An 18,062-nucleotide genomic window follows, 5' to 3' on the forward strand; every position below is an offset into this window, starting at 1 on the left:
ACACGGGGACATGCAAAATACAACACACTGACCCTGTACATGCTACTTTAAAAAGCTCATAAATATCAGTCGAAATATCCCCTTGAGATCAGCGGTTCCCAGCCTTGGATCCCCAGATATTGTTGGACTACAACTCCCATCATGGCCATATAGCCACTGTGGCTGGGAAAGATGGAAGTTGCACCTGGAGACCCAAGGTTGTAAATCTCTGCTTTAGATATCCAAATGAACAGTTGGATCCTGGATGTTGAAGAGGAATACTACCAGTTGCCTGAGCAGCTCTGTATAATCAAAGTCTTTCCTCTTCTATCTGAAATAAGGGTAAGTGGATTGTATATCATCCTGAAAGGCTCTGGCCTCTGTATTCCTGGGCAGGCATGCTGCAAATCCTCATTTTCTGTTTCTTCCTTAGCTTAGTTGAAGATTATCTACCTCTCCCCACCACTGCAGAAAATAAACCTTAATCACAAAGATTCCCAGCAGTCTAACCTGTCTTACATATATAGATCCCACACAGGCTAATAAAAAGAAAGGAAAGGAAAATGTGGCAACCAAGGAGATTAGAACAAAACAAATAACCTCATAAGTCTTTGGCACTTTATGTATGTGGCTAGCTTCTTCACTTTGATAAGTGACATTTCACTTCCTTTGGGGACAATAATTAACCAAACCATAGGAGCTAAAAAAACAAAGGTGAACAGCATCTCTTTGCCTGCTCCATAATGCTCCAGCAACGAGGTCTAATATATCCGCCCAGTGAACTCTAGTGGATTATTTCTCTGCTAGATATGAAATTTAATATCCACTGTAGGGCCATTTACACCCTTTCTGGAAAGGCCAAGTATGTATTTTTGTGATAACATATATAACGTCTTTACTGAAGCATGAAATAAAACAGCAACACTCTGGAAACAGCATTATTGTGAACAATGTTCAGCTGCCAAAAGATCTGTTCCCACTAGCCATGTCTTTCCCCCCTAAAATCAGGACTCTCGCTCAAATATTGAAGAGACAATACAACTCTTTTAAGGCTACTATGGTATATTTAACTCTTTTCCAAAAGTAAGTGTCCAGATCTTGTGGCTTCATGACATTTGAATGCCACACATAGTATTCTACTGCATTCTTCATCCTTGTGCTCGAGATAGATGTTGAACATTAGTCAAACTTAGTAAAAGTTAAGGAATCAGCCACTGAAGGCCCCAGGGCCAGATGCAGCCCTCTGAGTACAACCAGCATATCCTTTCAATTGAAAACCCATACATGAGATGAGAAAATGGTGGTTATGAGAACCCAGGGTTCTCAAACTTGGGTCTCCAGATATTGCTGGATTACAGCTTCCATCATCCCCAGCCACAATAGCCTTTGGTCATTGTGGCTGGGAGTGATGGGAGTTTTAGTCCAACAAGATCTGGAGACCCAAGTTCGAGAATCCCTGTTCTAACTTGAGTTGGGGTTTGTACTGACCTTTTATCTACTCTTTAAAACAGTCATACTGCAAAGCAAATTGCTAATATGGGTTATATTGCTAACCTACAGCACTGGGGCAAATGGCCTGAGAATTCTGCCTAGTACTAGTTGCTGAGTCTGCCTGTGATGATATACATTTTGATAATAGGCCATTGTTTTGTGGGTGCTGAAATTCTTAATTAAATATTGCTTGGTAAACTGGTTCCCTGTTATTTGTGAGCATATATGCAACAGCAAAATACATGATTTTCCATTTCATGTACAAGCAGATGAAAACCATGGCCAATTTGGGTTCGCTGTAGCATTTGGCTGAAACAAACATTCACCATGATTACAAATTGCTTACAAATTATATTTTAGGCATACAGGTGGCCCTCGTTATTCACAGGGGTTCCTTTCCAGCCTACAACAGTGGACAACAAAACAGTGAATAACAAGATCTTGAGTCTATGGGAATTGGGGGTTTAGGTTCCTTGAGCCTAAAAAGGTCCCCAAAAGCAGAAATAAAGGTACAAAAGCACATAACCTTGCTCTCCAGACCTCCAGAAAGGCCCCCTCAACTGCAAATCTTCCAAATTTTGAGATTTTCCCAAAACATCTTGGATTTTTTAAAAAAAGAGCCATAAAATAGCTCTGTGCTGCAAAATGGTAGCCGGAAATGACATTGGAAGTCATTTCCAGCCACCCAGGAACAACAGATAGGCGAATTTTGCCTATTTTTAAAACAGCGGATAACAAGGTCAGGTCTATATTGCCTGACCGCAGATATGTGAATGGGAGCTCGGACATGGATAATGAGGGCCACCTGTACATTCAAATACAGTGGGCACAATTCAGCCAGCATCAAGCATTTTAAAGTCCTATTCCTTATAACGGGGAAAAGTTAAGAAGTTAAAATTAGCAATCCTCCATGGAAATTAGAAATCAAAGGGACTTAAAAGAGCTTAACTCTGGCTGTATTGTGCCAGTGCATGAAGTAACACCAACAGAGATACCACTATCAGAAAAAAAATGTCAAGGAGTAAATCAAGTATTGTTTCAAATCCTATTGGCTGAATATTTTCTATGGACTTCTCCTGGGAAACTCTTTGGCTTGCCTCTGTATTCTCTCAGAAACACACTACCACTAAACAGAAAGAAATTATGAAATCTGGATGTGTACAGATGTTTTCACCATATTTACTGTTTTGAGAACTCTGGGTTGTTGAATGTTAGGGATGTGCACAAAGTATTTCATGCAGCTGCGGGAGGGCGGATAGCCTTTAAAAGGAGGTCTTACCTGCTCCACTACTGCCCTCCACTGAGACGCTGTTGGTTCTAAAAAAACTGCACAGCATGGCTGTCATGTGAGCCAATGCTGTGTGAGGGCAGCTGCGAGCAGCACGTCAGCAGGTGCTGTGCAGCTTTGTAGAACTGGTAGTGCCACAGTGGGGTGGCAGAGGAGCAGGTAAGACCCGTGTGCATCCTTTTAAAGCTACTGCTCACCTCCCGCCAAAATGATTCACTTGCGGCAGCTCGAATAGTTTCAGTGCCTCTAATGAGGTGCCGAAACAATTCGGGCACATCCCTATTGAGTGTACGGAGCTCTTGGGTTGGGCCCATAAGTTCGCTTCTTCCTGAAGAAGACAATTTTTGGATCCAACCCACTGTAATAATGAATGGCAGTTCACCAAATGTCATGTTCACTCCAAATGGATAGTCTCACATATTAAAACACTCAGAGTCTCATATCTGTATGGATTGCTTGGGTCTTGAAACCGAATTTTAATGACACTCAGTTTTTCATTTGGCTCTAAACTGAAGATCTGGCAATCAAATTACTGAATGCTGAGCACTCCTCAATTTTTAAGGTATGGTTCAGTATGTTCCATTAAGAGGGTAACATTCTGAATAACTTATCTGTGAGAGTTAACCTTACAAATGAAATTTCACATTCATACTTCTATTTTCATACTTCCACGTGAGCCAGAGTGGTATAGTGGTTAGAGTGCTGGAATAGGACCTGGGAGACCCGAGTTCAAATCCCTGTTCAGCCATGATACTTGCTGGGTGACTCTGGGCCAGTCACTTCTCTCTCAGCCTAACCTACTTCACAGGGTTGTTGTGAGGAGAAATGTAAGTATGTAGTACATCGCTCTGGGCTCCTTGGAGGAAGAGGGGGACATAAATTTAGTAGTAGTAATAATAATAATAAGAATAATAACAATAATAATTTGTTTTGGGTTTTTTTGTTTTTCTATTTCTTTCCTTAAACTTATATACCTATCTTTTTTCTACTGGAGAATATAAAATGGAAATTGAACAAAATACCTTATTATTTTTACACCTGCTATAATGCTGCAATAAAGCATACAGAAGTGGACATGGGAGACAACTTTATATAGGTTTCTTTTGGAGGCAGTTGTCAGTATGACTCAGGGCTTCACAGTACCAAAACAACAAAGTACTTTTATTTTTCTCTACATGTTAAGTTTTGCAATAGTGGACTGAGACGCAGCAGTGGTGCCTCAGAAGCCCCAATTATTTCCCACTTCAGATGAAATGAAGCAACTTCAAGCACTCTTCATGAGGTACGGCATGTACTAGAATGGGGAAAGACACAAGAAAGCAAAACGGAAGAGAGTCCCATTGCTGAAATGGTATTTATTTTTCCTTTGTATAACATACCATCAACATTTGCTTTGCTGTGTGGTAATGGGGCTTTAGGAATTTACTTTAGGATGTCTTCAGCACACGAGGGAAAAAAATTCTGCTCATGGCATGTAAGGAATTACAATTTATAAATAATACACTAGTGTCAAGCTGATATTATTCACTTTGTTGGGATGTGAAGGAATTGTAGAGTACTAAAGGAGATCTGCTGATAAGGCTGTTACTTGGCTCAGGAAGTGCAAACTTCTTCTCTAGGCAACCTCTATTGGCCTTGTTCATCAGTTCCGTTCATTTCTGCTGTTATTGGGACTCCTCACAGTGCAAGCAATAATTGCTTTATAAGGAAAACACTTTAGCCAATAGGACTATCCAGCTATTATTCACTCTGTAAATATTGCGGGCAACATCCAGACTAGTTAGTCATGACTAAACTCCATTGAAATAAGTTGACAACTCAGTTTTGCCTAACTTAAATCCCATTAATTTCAATAGAACATAATCATGACTAACTTAGTCTGGGAACTGTCCACTGGGGTCTTTAGAGATCATATATTCTCAGAGTGAGTGAGACAGGATTTCATGAGAAGGTACAGAGCAGGGACATGCCAACAGTCAAACAGATTTCTGAATAGAGTGAGTATAGAAAGAGAATCTCAAAAATGTCAGTGATATGAGATCAGTACACATTTACATTTAGGCAAATATGCTATAGAGTTAATTCTGCATTTTTAATGGCTATATTTTTTCACTAATATTGTAACATGCGTTTCTCAGGGGAATCTGGAGATATTTTCTGTACTCCAGCAGGTAGGAAATCACCAGTGTGTTAAGTAGCTATGCTCTTAATACTTTTTCCTTGCTGCTATAATGACAGTCAAGTTAAAAGACGTCCATACAAAGTGTAAAAGATCAAATATACTTTCTAGCTTCATGTCTTGTTTCGAGACTGAAACAGTTCCCAAGAAAAGCAAATGACCACCAAAATTAACATACCCTAGGCTGACATAGACAAAGCTCCAAATATTATCATCTCATCTCATCCCTAGGCTGACCTCTGAAAGGCAAGTAGGATAGGTAAATGAAGATGATAGCATATGTTTTCAGGCTGCCAGCACAAAAGCTGCCTGCTCATGCAATTGACAAACCAGCACGTCAGAGAATAATAAGCTACCTAAAATAAAACATAGGCTCCTAAAATAATACATTTAAAAAATTCCGTGGGTGGGGGGATGGGTTCTTTTTGCTATTCTTCCTCAGTAAAGAGAAGGCTTACTCAGAAGCTTTGGGGCTAGGCCTCAATAATCTCTGTTACAGAAATAAAAAGCCATGCTCAACAGAAACAGTAGGAAAATAAGAGTGCAGAGAAGCCCTGGCACAAGATGAAATACTTCCACTGGCACATTCTTCAGAGCAATTCAAGGATCAAAATGGTTCTGGAACATAAATAAGGTCACATGGCTATCAAATCACAGAAGAACTGAAAGTTCAAAATGCTTGAGAAGTCAGCAGAGGGAGGGAAAAGGCACTATTTGTTACAACAATTAAAAACAAAGGTAAGTTTCAACTACCAAACAATAAATATTTGCCACAGATAGCCAGAGTGTGTGAAAAATAATCACAATATATGGATTTTTATTTATTTATCAAATTTATACACCGCCCCAAACTTTCATCTCTGGGTGGTTAACAATAGCATAAAACAAGTTAAAAACATATACAAAAAATTTAAACAATTTAATTTTTTAAAAATTAACCAGAGATTAAAACCCTAAAAAAAAAAAAAAAAAAAAAGCTGAGAAATCTTGGGTGAAGAGGTGGGTTTTCAAGTGCTTTTTAAAAATGGTCAGATATGGGGAGGACTGTATCTCAGTAGGGAGCGCATGCCACAGTCTTGGGGCAGCAACTGAGAAGGCCGTCCCTGTGTGGCCACCAGCTGAGCTGGCAGCAACTGGAGACAGACCTCTCCAGATGACCTCAATGGGTGGTGGGGCTCATAACGAAGAAGACGTTCTCTTAAATACCCAGGGCCTAAGCCATTTAGGGCTTTATAAGTTATAACTAGCACTTTGTATTTTGTCTGGAAGCCTATTGGCAGCCAGTGTAGCTCTATCAGCAAAGGAGTGATGTGGTCTCTCCGAGATGACCTGGAGACCAACCTGGCTGCAGCTTTCTGTACCAGTTGAAGCTTCCGGACTATGTACAAAGGCAGACACACATAGAGCACATTACAGAAGCCAATTCTGGAGGTTATCAACATATTCACCACGGTTTTGAGGTCGTTCATCTCAAGAAACGGACGCAGCTGGCGTATCAGCCAAAGCTGATAGAAAGCCCCTCTGGCCACCACCTCAACCTGAGATACCAGGGAGAGGTGTGGATCCAGAAGTACTCTCAGACTGTGAACCTGTTCCTTTTGGGGAAGAGTGACCCCATCTAGAACAGGCAGATCAAAATCATCTCTGGCGTTCTGACCCCACACTCCCACCCCCAACTCTCTCAGACATTCCTGAAGGATACTATGGTCGATAGTATCGAAAGCCGCTGAGAGGTTCAAAAGGAAGGACTTCCTCTGTCAATTCCCAATTGGAGATCATCCATCAGGCCATCCAAGGCAGTCTCCACCACATAGCCCACCCAAAAACCAGTTTGAAATGGGTCTAGATAATCAGTTTCCCACAAGACTGCCTGGAGCTGAGAGGCCACCACCCTCTCAATTACCTTGCCCAGCCATGGGAGGTTGGAAACAGGCCTATAGTTGCTTAACTCTGAGGGGTCTAATGCATGCTTCTTTAGAAGAAGACAAGGAGGCATCCTGCCCTCCCTCAGAGAAGCATTTATGATTTCTACCAGGACTCCTACAACAGCCTCCCTGCTAGACAGAACAAGCCATGTTGGACAAGGGTCAAGAGAACAAGTGGTAGGCCTCACTGTTCCAAGCAGCTTGTCCACATCCTCAGGAGTCACAAACTGAAATTGATTCAGTCGAACCACATAAGAGGAGTTGCTGGACACCTCCAATTCAGACTTTGAATTAATTGTGGAGTTTCTATCTCAGTTGGCCTGAATCCGAGAGATTTCATCTGCAAAATATTATTTAAACACATCACAGTGGATAACTGATGGCTCCAAATTCTGATTCAAGGAAGGGGGGACTCAAACTAGCCTCCTTACAACCCTGAATAACTCCGCTGGACGTGAACTCGCAGATGCAATACAGGCAGAAAAGAACCACTTCTTTGTTGCATGTGTTGCCTGAGCATAGATCTTTAAATGTGCTCTATGTTGTAATCTGTTGGATTCGAGTTGAGTCGAATTTGTGCTCCAGTCGCCTACCTTGCGGTTTCTGCCCCTGTAGATCTTCCGTATACCATGGGGCCAGTTTTGAAGTGGGTCGGAGGAAATGCTTAGGAGCAATCATGTCGACTGCCCTGGTGAGCATGTTGTTCCAGTTCTCCACCAAGGCATCAACAGGATCACCAGCAAAGACAACATTAAATCCCTCCAAGGATTCTTGGAATCCTATAGGGTCTAATAACCTCTTCGGGTGGACCAGTCTAATAGGCCCCTCGCCCCTGCGGAGGTGGAAAGTGGTTGTAAGTCTAGCCTTGACCAGATGGTGGTCCGTCCATGACAATGGGGAAATCATAGGAGTCCCCACACACGGAACACCACCCTGATCAGAGTAAAAGACCAAATCAAGCATGTGACTTGCAATATGTGTCGGTCCAGAGACCACTTGGGATAGACCCACAGTTGTCATGGCCGCTATGAACTCCGGAGCTGACCCAGACAAATTGGTCCCGAAATGAACATTAAAGTGCCTCAGCACCAAAAGTCTGGGAGACTCCAACACAAGTTCTGCGACCAAGTCTGTGAGCTCAGTAAGGGACTCCATTGGGCAGTGGGGCGATCAGTACACTAACAGAACTTCCAATCTATCCCTGGTCCCCGAACTTAAGTACACACATTCAATATGGCCTGATACCCCAACAGGGACCCTGGTAAGGGAGATGCTATCTTTATAGATCACAGCCACTCCACCTCCCCGCCCACGACCCCTCACCTACCGAATACCCTGGAGGGAGAAGCTGGGTCCAAACTGGGTCACTAGCCTCCCCCAACCAAGTCTCGGTGATGCACACCAGGTCGGCCCCTTCATCCATAATCAGATCATGGATGAGTTCAGGTTTATTTTGGACCGACCTGGCATTGCAAAGGAGCAAGGTAAGGCTATGTGGGTTGTTGGCAGTTCTCCCCGAGGTCACAGAGCTGGCAGGACAGCTGGAGGGGGAGACAGCTATTACATTTCTGACTACCCTTCCCCTGGAATGGCCTGCTGACCTGCCAGCGTTACTTCTTCTATTCCCCACCACCACCGGAATAGCTGTCCACATTCAACAAAGGCGCCCTCTGTAGCCCCATCTTCAGACAAACCCAGACACATTACAACTACTTCAACCCAATCTCAGTAGCAAAGCTGGCACACTTAGTGCTGCAACTCCTCAAACAGCCAAACTGAATATAGTGTAGCCCAACCCTCAGCCCTACACCGAAGGCTGGCCCCCTTTGGGATATACATGTTGTGCTGTTAAATTGTCACGTTAAGAAAGAGAGCTAAATGCAAACACATGTACACAGAATGAGTGTTGCACCAGCACACTCTTCCTCCACCCACCCCCACTTCCTTTCCCTCCACTCCGTTGTGTGTAGCTGCAACGGAAGCATCTTGGTTACTTAAACCACAGCTATACATGTTACCAGGACCTGTGGATTATCTGCAGTTTACAAACCAGGATATGGAACCAGGCTCAGACCATGTGAGAAGCAAAGCTGTGCAACAACTAATCAGAATCCCTGCTTCATAGATGGGCGAGAGGTCAGGAAGAAAGAGTAGGCAAAGCGGGAAGCATGCGGGCTCATCTCTCATTAATGCAGGATTCTCAACACACTAGTTTGTTGGGTCGTCTGAACTGGTCTAGACATCCACTACATTATAAGCAACTCCTGCTTATAAAACCCTGTCTATATTCTTTAGATCCACTTATTCTTGTGCCACAATAAACCAAGCACACCTTGCACAGAGCACTTTGGAGAGCTGTGAAATCCTTCCACAGAGGCTACTTCACAGGCACATTACCCAGGTTTGGAATGATGCTGGATCACCTCAGAGATATGTATATGCTATACAGTGTGCCAAATGGAACATACTAGTAGTGAGCCCTGCCCCAAACACTGATGCACTCCATAGCCTCAGCCTCCCTTCCCCCATGATGCAGCATCTGTCTGTAGATACAAATGCTGTACTTGGGGAGACATCGAACGCTGGGCATACAATGAAACACACCAAGAGTACAATTAGCCTTAAAATGTTACACTCTATTTATAAATTCATAAAACGTCAAGCTTAAAACTCACCAGGTCACTCCTAGGTGCATCCTGATAGTCTGATGAGAAACAGGACATTAAATTTTTTGTACAATTGTTCTCGCTGGCTTGCTTGGGATGCTGTGCATATTGCCTGTATGTAGCACTCTTAGGGGTCCAACAGAAAAGATTGATTGATTCACGGACACATCTCTCGATATCGATTTCTAAGAAGAAGATAACAAGGTGCAAATCAAATAAAGAATGCGAATGTTGGTAAAACTGAATGAACACTAAGGGAAAGTTTCATTAGCTATTTTTAGTAGCCTTAACATTAAAAAATACAGTGGGTATAGGAAAGAATCACCCCCTTTGATAGACCTTCAATTCTGGTTCCCTTACATCCTGAAATGAAAACACAAAGAAAATTCCCTTCACCAGCTGTACTTATCCAATGCAACCTATAACATCCAACTGAAAAACATCACAATTACAGTCCAGAAAAAGTGTCAGAGACAAAAAACAAGAATTACTAAGATTGAAAAAGGATCACCTCCCTCCCCAATGTCAATATTTTGTTGAACCACCTTTTGCTTTAATAACAGCCTTGAGTCTGTTGGGATACTTCTCTATCAACCCTGCACATCTAGATGGAGCAATATTTGCCCACTCCTCCATACAGAACTGTTCAAGTTTGGTCACATTGGATGGTAGGTGTTGGTGGACTGCTATCTTCAAATCTCTCCACAGATTTTCTATGGGATTTAGGTCTGGGCTCTGACTGGGCCACATGAGGACGTTCACTTTTTTTCCTTCAGCCACTGTGTGGTCAATTTTGCTATGTGCTTCGGATTGTTGTCATGTTGAAAGGTGAATCTTCTGCCCATCCTCAACTGTCTGGCAGAGGGTAGCAGGTTTTCTTCCAGAATCTGACGGTATTTTGCCCCATCCATTTTTCCTTCTACCCTAACGAGGGCCCCAGTCCCTGAGGCAGAGAAACACCCCCACAACAGGATGCTGCCACCTCCATGCTTCTTTGTAGGTATGATGTGTTGTGGATGGTGAGCTGCGTTGGATTTACGCCAGGTGTACTGTTTGGTGTTGAGGCCAAATAGTTCAATCTTGGTCTCATCTGACCATAAGACCTTTTTCCATTTGGCATCAGAATCTTCAAGGTGCCTTCTGGCAAAGCTCAAACGAGCTTTAATGTGGCCTTTCTTGAGAAGTGGCTTTCTCCTTGCGACCCTCCCGAACAAGCCACATCTGTGGAGCGCTCGTGAAATTGTTGTCACATGCACAGAACAACCACTCTTTGCCATGAAGTCCTTTAACTCCTTCAGAGTGGCCATTGGCCTCTTGGTAACCTCTCTTACCAGTTTCCTCCTTGCTCTTCCATCCAGTTTGGAGGGCCGACCGGATCCAGGGAGGATAGCAGTCCACCAACACCTACCATCCAATGTGACCGAACTTGAACAGTTCTGTATGGAGGAGTGGGCAAATATTGCTCCGTCTAGATGTGCAAGGTTGATAGAGAAGTATCCCAACAGACTCAAGGCTGTTATTAAAGCAAAAGGTGGTTCAACAAAATATTGACATGGGGGGGTGATCCTTTTTCAATCTCAGTAATTCTTGTTTTTTGTCTCTGACACTTTTTCTGGACTGTAATTGTGATGTTTTTCAGTTGGATGTTATAGGTTGCATTGGATAAGTACAGCTGGTGAAGGGAATTTTCTTTGTGTTTTCATTTCAGGATGTAAGGGAACCAGAATTGAAGGTCTATCAAAGGGGGTGATTCTTTCCTATACCCACTGTAAGTTCATTTCAAAATACACATGCAGCTTTGCAGGTGCCTTATGATAGAGTTGAGACAGACAAGAAGTAACTACTTCTCCCCATTATTAATATGTAAATAAGTGGAAATTTCAAATGACAATTAGGGATGTGCACGAAGCGTTCCATGCATCCCCAGAGCAAGGGAGAGTGGTAGCTTTAAAGGGAGGCATGCAAGTCCCTACCTGCTCCTCCACTGCCCCCTGCCTGTCCGTTCTCTCCATTCTAAAAAGACCCACGCAACTGCTTCCCCGTTCCCAGCAATGTGCACACGGGCTTGTGGATGCTATTTGCATGGTCAGCAAGGTGTTTCATTGGGTAGCAGTGGAGGAGCAGGTAGGGACCTGCATGCCTCCTTTTAAAGCTACCGCTTGCCCCTGGCCAAAATGTTTCGGCTGTGGCGACCCGTATCCTTTCAGTGTCTCTCTATTGAGCTGCCGAAACAATTTGGGCACATCCCTAATGACAATTATTGAGCCATACAAGTCACATTAAGATTATTCAACAAATTCAAATGAAAGGGATGTCTGGACTGGCAAATGCCATTACAGCATCTAGACAGTTTGCAAATGTAATTGTAGTTGAGTGTGGCAGAAACAGAACAAATGGTTGTCTGTGCTATTGGCTAAAAACCCTGATTGTAAGAGCATACAATGTGATAATGCCTGAATGTCAGGCATGGCATCTATTAACAAGATGTGTGGTCCAAGCTCAGCATATTATTTGTCATGGTTACAGTTGCTAAAGGAAACTGACAGACCAACCAAAAGCACTTCGCGAAATCAAGCTCACAAGTCTGAACTTTCTACACGGACTTTGTCAAATGCCTGTTGCATTTGACAAAGCTGTAAAAATCACTGTTAGAAAACAAGAAAGAATCTGCAACATTATGATGCAACTGAGATCAAGAATTTGATCATTTGTTGCTGGAACCCAGTTCCAAATGGATTAAATGACACGCAAAGAGACGTGTGTGAGCACCTGCTGTATCATTTATATTCTGTTTTTTAACTGTGCTGGATTAGATGACTTAGTCCATCTAGTCCAATAAAATGTGTTCAGCAATGGCTAGATTCAGGCTGTCTGTAGAGTTTTAAAAGGCTCGAGGCACTATGAGAACATTCATTTCCTAGAGTGCCACTAACTCCCCAGCCCTCCCTTTAAGCATCTGAAGATTTAAGGTAGGATATCTTCCCTGAACGGAGGTACACAATAGCACCCTACATTAAATGCCCAGTTCCAACTGATTCAATGATTGCAGATGCACAAATCCTCTTTGAGAGAGGGAAAGGCCTGCTCAGAGCTTCATGAACAGGGTCAGCCAGCCTTTGAGGAGTCTAAAGCCCTTGTGTGCTGTATATGATCTGACCTGATAGCTGCATGTGATCGGTGTAGGTCACTGCTGACAGGACCTGAACATGGTGAGGGAGAATGGCATACACTACTGCTGCTATTGACTAGAACTGTCACATAAGATTTATGGCTTTTGTAGCTCTATCAAGATAGCAGCCCGTTACTGGTAAAGCACCTGCTCTACATGCAGAAGTTTCAAGGTTCAATACCCCTACTAGGAGGTCTAGGAACTTCCCAGTAGGGCTGGGAAAGAAACCTATCTTACACCCTGGAGACCTGCTGGGTAGACAACCCTAAACTGAGCCTGACTCAGTATAAGGCAACTTCCTATGCTCCTAATCTGCAGTTATAGAAAGCCAGTGTGGCATAGCAGCTGCAGTGCCGGACTACGATGCAGAGACATAAGATAAAATTGTGAAGCTTGATGGATGAATTTAGGTCAGTCACTCTCTCATCCTACCCTTCCTTTGTTACAAAATAGGGTGGGGGAGGCATGTGCACTACACTGACCTCTTCAGAGGAAGGGCAAGACAAAAATGTTGTAATAAATAAGTGACGGAGAAAGGTTAAACAAACTGCATTCAAACTGATTTGAGAGGGGAAACACATTTCCCTTCCAAATCACTGCAGCTTAGCCTTGAAATCCTCTAAAGGCTATTTGCAAAAATTAAACATGTCTTGTTAATACATTTATTTCCTGTAGGTTTAATGAACTGGAAAAATAAACCTGTTATCCTACACTGGCAATTTGGTGGCAGCATTTCCCACCAAAAAGCCAATCATTAATCTCATTGATTTGATAAAGCTGTCATGCATGGATGGATAAGCAAGATGCTCCTACAACTGATAAATAGGACAGCCATGCTTCACAGAATGTCTGGGATTCGATAATCTCTGATAGTTAAGCCTTCACCAGTCTTCACTGTAGGGTGAAGTCAGAGCAAATACAGCAGCAAGTGGAGCCGACATGCAGGCAAAAATAAGATAGCATTATGTGGCAAAGGACTTGACAGCCTGTCTTCAGAGACAGCTCACAACAAAGAAGAGCACTCAACAAGTGATTACAGCCTGAAACCCTATCATGAAAATAATGGTAAAAAGTGGAATATAAAATCATGTGGCATGTTCTCTCACACGTCTCTTTGGTATCATTTAACCCATTCCAAAAACCTGTTCCTTTCCAACAAAAGTGTATGCCAGAAACATTTAGAGAGGATACATTGCTTGATACTCAATACGTTGCTTGAATGAATGTTAAAACCATGTGGCCTGACCTCTCTATCCCAAATAATTCTATTAATTAGCACACACACCACGTCCCAGGCATATAAACAACCTGCCTAATACTTCGGCGGGGGTGAGTAATACAACTGAAGTAGTCACACATCTTGCCTTCATTTGTACTCTGAAATGTACATTCACAGGCACAACTGATGACAGCTTTGGCTGAGATCTACTACCAGTAGCATTCCCTCTAAAGTGTGCACATGTGCTCAAACTCGCATGTTTTCTGACGTCTGCACAGTTAATTTTAGGTTCTGCTCAGGTTGAATCAGGAAGGCCCCACTCTGAACACACACGTGCACACACTGCCTTGATACTGCCACCCAGCACAAAACCGCTCCCCGCTGCCGCACTTCACAATAAAGCGGGAGGCGGAGTTGTGCGCCTGGCCCATCCACGGGCATGGGAGCCACCATTTTGTTCCCCTGGCATTTGATGGTGGCTGGCCAATTGGAATGGGGGAGTGGCTGCATAAGCCGCCGGCTCCCTTCACTCATTCTCAGTTGCTCTGGGGCGAGGCACTTGCCTGCCCATCCCGGAGGATTATCTGGTTGCCTTTGGGGGGGCCACAAGGGATTTTTTTGGGTCACAGCCAATTGGTTTTGGAGGTGGCCTTTTTTTCACCTACTTCTCACTGATTCTCCTGGTGGTGTTTCATTGTCTAGGATGTTTGGTTACTTTGCAGGAGATTGAGGGGTGGGGTAGGCTGTCTTGTACTGGTGTTTGACTGGAGGTGAGTGATTAAGGTGAGTGCGAAGCAGAGAAACAGCCTTTTCAGGTTTTGTGGCACTTGGGCTGTGAGCTGCCCCTACTTGGAGGCTGGCTGGGCCCACCACACAGTGTTTTGCAGTCTGGATAGAGTGGGGCAGGCTGGCCTCTCCTCAGCAAGGATAAAACCTCACAGTTGTGATGATGTCCGGACCTGGAGCCAGGCTGAATCAACACCCAGTCCTTCGCCCTATTGTGGGCAGTTCTTCTTATGAGGCTGACCCACATGGGTGGTAACCACTGTCTGTCTATTTAGTAAGTTCCTCATTGCAGGTTATTTGTAAATTTAATTAATAATAAAGTGGCCCTAGTACTTCCAGATTATACATGCCCTGTCATTATTAGGGCCTGGGTGTGCAAAACAAATTGTATGTACCAATGGAGGGGGAAAAAAAAAGGGAACACTGATTACCCGTATTAATATATTATAATTTTTGTTATAGTCTCTTCACCCCTTAAAAAGAATGTTTTAAAATTAATGGAGTGCTATTTTCTTTTAAGTATTTTACACATTTTCTTGTCTGGTGGAAAAGCAATTTATTATTTATTTATTTATTTAATTTAATTTAATTTAATTTAATTTAATTTTATTTTATTTCTATACCGCTCTTCCAAAAATGGCTTAGGGCAGTTTAAACAGAGAAATAACAAACAAATAAGATGGAACCCTGTCCCCAAAGGGCTCACAATCTAAAAAGAAACGTAAGATAGATACCAGCAACAGTCACTGGAGGTACTGTGCTGGGGGTGGAGAGGGCCAGCTACTTTCCCCCTGCTAAATAAAGAGAATAATCACATTAAAAGGTGTCTTTTTGCCAAGTTAGCAGAGGTTACTTGTCCCTGCCACTGATCTAACTCCACATACTGCAACTCTCAATCACACACTGCATTCTTAAAAGTCCCCAAAATGCTAGCATAAGACTGCATTTTAACTTTTTCTTTTTAAAGTTATCTCAGACTCTGTCTTTTTGATAAGTAAAAGACTCAGTGTTGAAGGTTTAGTTCTGGCTTTTTGCAGAGTGCAGACTTTATGTGCACCTGAGAAGAATAGTTATGATTCTGAGAAGAATAGTTATGATATTATATTTGCACTGTTATTTCAAGTAACATGGAGACTGAGTGTTAGCGCAAGTAACACAGAAATGATACAGAGCTCCAGCACAAATCTCATCTTATATTTAGAGAATGCCTGCTATGCCATGTAATAAAACAAACTTCTCTTAATCTGAAGAAAAAGGTGTGCTGAGGGGATGACGTGACACGCAATTAACCAATGTTTATGGTTGTTTCTTTGTGCTAGTCATGGACTGTAATAAACCTTGATGGTTGTTTCTAGTCTTTATTCGAACAGAAAAGAATTTATATTACTGTTGTTGCAATTGACTATTCTCAGTGTTTGGTATTCCTGTTTCCGGTCAGAATGGAAGAGGCAAAGTTACCTGAACTGTACCAGTATTCTCACTGTATAACCTTACTGGCTGAATTGAAGGAATTCATTTCAAGAACTTCATGGTTCCCAAAATGGATTTTCAATTTTTCATGCATTTTCTAGGGATTATATTAGGAATTCATCCAAAATCATGGAAATTTGGAGCTGGGAGGGAGGTCTTCTAATCCAATGTCCTGGCTTAGTGCAATTGGTTAATTTTATTAAAGGCCTCTAGGCCACCAAAAATTGAACAGGAACTCTGGATAGGGCCATAATTGCTATGCCATTCCTATAGTTCCCAGTGTCCAAGTCAGCATGCACAGCTTCATCTATGGCTTCAGAATGACACCCTTTGTTGTCAGGAAGTTGGGCCTTTTCCACTGTGTTCCCCCAATATCTGGTAAGTAGAAGGCAGCAGGGAAGACAGCAGACCATTACTGCTGGGTTAGATTAAAAGTGCTTGGAGCCCACCATTCCTTGTCTAACAATGGGTAGATAGATGCCTCTAGAAAACTTATTAGCAAAGCTCCATTTGCTATCTGGAGGTATCTAATCACACCATCTGGATCTATTTTGGACTGGACCTGGACAGTTGAGAGTCCATTCTGAAATGGACTCATTTAGCTTATAGGGTAAGAGTAAATTATATCAAAGAGTTCTGACTCTACTCAACAAAGAGTCAATCTAGATATACAAAATAAAAGATGAGAGTTTAACCATCTATTCTTTATTGGGTATCTCTGAACAATCCATTTCACATTCATCATGAGTTGCTATTCCCACTATAGAAAGGAACAACCAGCTAATTTGCTGCACAAAACATGATTAGGTATTATGCAGATCCATGTTATCTGATGGCTTCTCAACTAACACATCATCTGATGATGAACAGAGCTTCTTCATTTTACACTGGAAATTGTATGCCTAGTTTAATGTGGTACTGCATATTGTTTGATGCATTGGAAGCCTAACATTTGTTGCATTGTTTTGCTATAATCAAAAGCAAATGTGTTGCTTTGTTTTGAAATAATTACAAGCACAAGCACAAGCACACTAGTGATACTGAAATGAACTCGTTTCACTAGGGGTCTTGTCAAGAAAAACAGGATAAAGATTTTAAAATGTTACACCCGAAGTGCTACAGAAAATATGGAGTAGAAGGGCATTAGGAATGCACATAGACACAAGTATCTTTTTCTTTGCTTGTTTACACCGTGTGTGTGTGTGTGTGTGTGTTTAAAACCTTTTTTTCAAAGGACTGCTTCCCTCAAACACAAAGTAATCTTAGATCATTTTAACTGGGATTTTATTCAGACCACCCTTTTTCTCCTTCCCCTCTCTTTTCTCTGACTCCACCCCCACCCCCTTACAGGATCCTCGTTGGGACAAATGTCCAAACAACAATACACAACATATTATTAGACAGAATAAAACACTTTTCTTACCAAAATTCTTTGGAACAAGACCAATAGATGTATATGTAAAGCAAAGCAAAGTGTGCCGTCGAGTCGATGACAAACCCATATCCAGATATGATTAATAAATATCTATTTGGAAAGCATAATACCTTTGTATGTCCTGTGATGTCACATACTAAGATACTTAAACATTTATCCCAGCTGCTGAATAGTAACTCTGGAGAGATTAAATGTTATGTAGTGAAATTTATACAGTAAATAGACTAGTTATCTAATTACCAAGGAACCACTATAAAACAGCCAATAGGAGATTTTGTTAGGGGTTTCCTCATCCTTCACCCTGAAAGTAGAACTGATAAGTCTGGATTTGTGAACATCATGTACATACAAGTGGAAAGTGTGTATAATTAAAGGATTCACAGCTTTAGGTAAAAAGTCATCAATCTTGCAGGCCTTGAAACTACAGAACATCTTTGGTAAGCAGGTATGTGCTA

The 18,062-nt window shown here is 42.3% G+C and overlaps 2 protein-coding genes across 6 annotated transcripts in view; one reads left to right on the forward strand and one right to left on the reverse strand.

Moving 5' to 3' along the window:
* Positions 1–18,062, reverse strand: part of TBCK (TBC1 domain containing kinase) — a 143,184-nt gene that overhangs the window by 32,206 nt on the left and 92,916 nt on the right. For all 5 annotated transcript variants that reach the window (XM_053253541.1, XM_053253537.1, XM_053253540.1 and 2 more), the window contains exon 23: positions 9,538–9,713. In XM_053253541.1, coding sequence (XP_053109516.1) covers positions 9,538–9,713 — 176 coding nt within the window. The remainder of the gene's footprint in view (positions 1–9,537; positions 9,714–18,062) is intronic.
* The window catches only part of AIMP1 (aminoacyl tRNA synthetase complex interacting multifunctional protein 1), a 181,274-nt gene that overhangs the window by 22,047 nt on the left and 141,165 nt on the right, over positions 1–18,062 (forward strand). The window lies entirely within an intron of this gene.

This window comes from Hemicordylus capensis, chromosome 5, assembly GCF_027244095.1.
Source record: "Hemicordylus capensis ecotype Gifberg chromosome 5, rHemCap1.1.pri, whole genome shotgun sequence".
Taxonomy (NCBI): Eukaryota; Metazoa; Chordata; class Lepidosauria; order Squamata; family Cordylidae; genus Hemicordylus; species Hemicordylus capensis.